The sequence below is a fragment of the Lupinus angustifolius genome, chromosome LG05, assembly GCF_001865875.1.
Source record: "Lupinus angustifolius cultivar Tanjil chromosome LG05, LupAngTanjil_v1.0, whole genome shotgun sequence".
Taxonomy (NCBI): domain Eukaryota; kingdom Viridiplantae; phylum Streptophyta; class Magnoliopsida; order Fabales; family Fabaceae; genus Lupinus; species Lupinus angustifolius.
The window spans coordinates 8,474,916-8,479,219 of record NC_032013.1 but is presented as its reverse complement, the minus strand read 5'-3'; the positions used below and the strand labels follow the sequence as shown (position 1 = coordinate 8,479,219).

General features: G+C 33.6%; 1 protein-coding gene across 3 annotated transcripts in view; it reads left to right on the top strand.

Moving 5' to 3' along the window:
* Nucleotides 274-4,304, top strand: part of LOC109347637 (myosin-15-like) — a 39,690-nt gene continuing 35,659 nt past the window's right edge. Inside the window, exons 1-7 of one of the 3 annotated variants that reach the window (XR_002107628.1) lie at nt 274-484; nt 595-741; nt 2,501-2,646; nt 2,770-2,926; nt 3,052-3,110; nt 3,770-3,926; nt 4,088-4,237. Coding sequence is in view for 2 of the 3 variants with exons in the window: in XM_019587581.1 (XP_019443126.1) it covers nt 362-484; nt 595-741; nt 2,501-2,646; nt 2,770-2,926; nt 3,052-3,110; nt 3,770-3,926; nt 4,088-4,237 (939 nt within the window). In the remaining variant the exon portion in view is untranslated. Of the gene's footprint in view, nt 485-594; nt 742-2,500; nt 2,647-2,769; nt 2,927-3,051; nt 3,111-3,769; nt 3,927-4,087; nt 4,238-4,304 lie in introns of those variants that run through there. The other 2 variants (XM_019587581.1, XM_019587582.1) reach the window with 2 other exon arrangements.

The following is a 4,304-nucleotide window of genomic DNA, read 5'->3' as shown; positions in this document are numbered from 1 at the left end:
TACCCATGAATAAAGGAATGATGATCCTTTAATAATGGAGAATAAAGAATTTTTAAAAAAGCCGCAATACTTTTAACTTTTAATTATAAGTTATTATAACACGAAATCACTAACAAGGTATTTTTACCCTTAAAAATAGCTCAAAATGAAATCTCATAAATAATAGTTTTATTAACTTTCCATATTTGATTTTTTGGTTGACTCACACATCTATTAAGGGCGGGAACCCAATATCAATAAGAAAATCTCTATTTTGCCCATTCTCCTTCTCCTTCTTTCTCTAGGGTTTCAAATTTCAAATTTCAGTTTCAAATTTCATTTTCGTTACTCGCAAGTTGCAACTAGAACCAACGACCGAACCATGATTCTTGACAATGGTTCAAAAGTTTGGGTCCAAGACAAGGATTTGGCTTGGGTTGCTGCTGAAGTAATCGACTCTTCTAGTAACCGCATCATCAACCTCGTAACCGTTTCCGGGAAGAAGGTAAGTTACTCACTCACTGAGTCAATGAGTTACTAAGTCACGAGTTTGTATTGTTCTACTTTTGTATTCGTGTTTTTATGGTGATGTTGTTGATGATTCATTATGTGCAGGTTGTTGCTCCACCGGAGGATCTGTTGCCGAGGGATGTCGATGAAGACGAGCATGGTGGAGTTGAAGATATGATCAAGTTGACTTACTTGAATGAGCCAGGAGTGTTGTACAATCTTCGTAGAAGATATGAACTCAATGATATCTATGTGAGTGTGTTGTGTTGTGTTGTGTGTGTACGTTAATTGAATGCTATTTACCAGTTTCTACTTTCTAGATAGGCCAATTGAAGTTAAATTTGAACTTAATTATGAGTTTAGACACTTACTGTAAATTTTTTGTTTGTTGATTGAACACAATTTATTGGTTTTTTACTTTCTAGATGGGTCAATTGAAGTTAAATTTGAACTTAATTATGAGTTTAGACACTTACTGTAAATTTTTTGTTTGTTGATTGAACACAATTTATTGGTTTTTTACTTTCTAGATGGGTCAATTGAAGTTAAATTTGAACTTAATTATGAGTTTAGACACTTACTGCTAAATTTTCGTTTGTTGATTGAATGCAAATTATCAGTTTCTACTTTTTAGATGGGCCAATTGAAGTTAAATATGAACTTAATTATGAGTTTAGACACTTATGGTCAAATTTTTGTTTGTTGATTGAATGCAAATTATCAGTTTCTAGTTTCTACTCTAGATGTGTCAATTAAGGTTGAATATGAGATTAATTATGAGTTTAGACACTCACTCTCAAACTTTTGTTTGTTGATTGAATGCAAATTTATCAGTTTCTACTTTCTAGATGTGTCAACTCAGGTTGAAATGTTGAATATGAGCTTATTTACGAGTTTAGACTCTTTACTGTCAAGTTTGTGTGGTTATTGAATGCAATTTATCAGTTTCTCACTTTTTTATGGTCAATTTAAATTGAATCTGAGTTTATTTATGAGCCTAGATTTTTACTGTCAAATATGTGGGCACTGAGAAAGTCGAAATACAGTTGTAAATTTGGAAGGGGAAATGGTGTTTGGTAAGATGAGGTTAGCATTAGAGATCATGGTGCTAGGAAATAGGAAGCATGAAGCGGATACGGGTCACGGATACGGGTCACGGATACGGTATGATACAAACACGTTGGTATGGAAAAAAATCATAAAATAAATGAGATATATACACGAAAAATATTTATAACGTATCAAAGTAGCCCATAAGATATGGACCAGTACATAACCATTTTGAAGTATATGTGCTACACAGTCACCACATTAGCAAAATATATGTAAATTGAATGAAATTCATTAGTTTAGATATAGTCAATCAAGGTTAGTTTATTTATGACTTTAGACACTATAAATGGATAAATGGTCTTTGGTGAGATGAGTTGAGAACTTGGGCATTAGGGTTTGCTGTATTCCTGAATTTTAGGGATCATCAACGAACTTTAGGAATCATCGATCTTCTTTTTTCTTTTATTCTTTTGTTGATTGGGTGAGACACCCTTCAAATTGTCTTTCTCTTTGTTAATTTAGGGATTATGTGGATAGGAGTACCACTTGTTATCCTAATTTTGTTATCTCTTGATTAATAAAGTTTTCATTGCTGATAAAAAAAACGCAGCTCACGCTGTCATTGAACAACAGTGTTTGTTGTGGAACTATTACTTTCCTGGCAATTGGCACTTTCAGCATGATATTTAAACATTTCTTTCATTTGTGATGACTTTTATGTATGCTTTTGATGGGCACATGACTTAATGGTTGGGTAGTCAATACCGGACAAACAATCTCGGAATGCATAATTTAGTATGTAGTCTAGCTTTTATAACTTCCCACTCCTTTCTGGGGATTTCCATCAGCACACTTGTTTTTACCTCATGGTAGTTGCTAATATTAGTTAAGAACATTTATTTTCTTTTTATGCGGACTGTGATTTATTCTTTTTGCCTGATTTGTGTGTCTTTGTTAGACATATACAGGGAGCATTTTAATAGCTGTTAATCCCTTCACAAAGATTCCTCATTTGTATGATACCCATATGATGGAGCAATATAAGGGAGCTCCACTTGGTGAGCTAAGCCCTCATGTTTTCGCTGTCACAGATGCATCTTATAGGTTAGTGTGTATATCATATCTGCTTTTATTTTTTAATTTATTATTTTATATTTTTAAAATATACTTTCTATTTGCCATTTTACTTTACGAATTAGTGAGCTTTTGTTGGTCATGATGATTTAGAGCAATGATGAATGAAGGTAAAAGCCAATCTATCTTGGTCAGCGGTGAAAGTGGTGCTGGGAAAACTGAGACGACAAAATTGATTATGCAATATCTTACCTATGTTGGTGGACGTGCTGCTGGTGATGATAGAACAGTTGAACAACAAGTTCTTGAAGTAAGCTATTCTTGAATCTGGTGATCCCAATCAAAACCACTAACTTAGCAATTAATTTATGTCCATGTTCCAATTGTTATTTAGGCATCAATATGGGATGCTAATTTCACTTTTGCTTGATTCAGTCAAATCCGCTTTTAGAGGCATTTGGTAATGCAAGGACTGTCAGGAATGACAATTCAAGGTGATTTGGTTTTCTTTTGTGTGTTTAGTTATTTATTCTCCACTGCTTGCTATTTACATTGTTTTCTATCTTTTGTGATTTTCTAGGTTATCCCCCCCCCCCCCGCCTTTAAAATTTAACAAATAAGATAAGATTGACACTTATGATTGGGTGTCTTATGATCTTGTCGAATGTTTGTGCTTATGTGACTATCCAAAGCATGCTAAGCTGGAGCGGAGTTTTATATGAAACCAGTTATATTTGATATTTGTGTGGAACGTCAGGGCAATTTGGGTAGAAAATTCTGGTATTTATAAAAATAACTGATGCCTTGCATACCAGGGAATTTAGATTCAGAAGCAATAAAGGTTGGCATGGTGGAGCGTTGAACTTTGAAAGATTTAAATCTGAACGAATGAGATTTAAGTTGGCAAAAAATGTTATTTAAATTTGTCATGGTTTATAAGATTATGAAGGTTTCTCAATATGAGCTTATTTGATGGATAATGGTAATTCCACAATGCTTTATATTTTTCGTTCAAACAATACTTATGGTGTATCAGTGTCCAACTGTCCATCAGACCATCACTCTTGTATTTATGGTGTAGCAGTGTCAAATACTATTCCATTGAAATTATTATTGGCCATTGCCTAATATTATTACTATTTTTTGGTTGCAGTCGTTTTGGGAAGTTTGTTGAAATTCAGTTTGATTCAAATGGAAGAATATCTGGTGCTGCAATTCGAACTTACTTACTGGAAAGATCACGCGTAGTTCAGATAACAGACCTAGAAAGAAATTACCACTGTTTTTATCAGTTGTGTGCATCTGAAAGGGTATTGAATTTATTTTGAAGACTTTTATTTAATTTGTATTTGGAGTCAGCATTGCAGCATAATGGGATACCTTGCATTGTGCCTGTGCAGGTTATGGTTTTCATAATGTCATTTTCAAAGTATTAATTGTTATACTTTATAATTGGAATGCCTCATTTTAGGATGCAGAGAAGTATAAGTTAGCACATCCAAGCCATTTCCACTATTTAAATAAAAGTAAAATCTTTGAACTAGATGGTGTAAGCAATGCTGAGCAATATGTGAATACGAGGAGGGCAATGGATGTTGTTGGCATAAGTCATGAGGATCAGGTGGAATAATGTTTACATTAGTGTATCACTTTCTTTATCTCATGCTTTCGGGGATAATTATATTGAC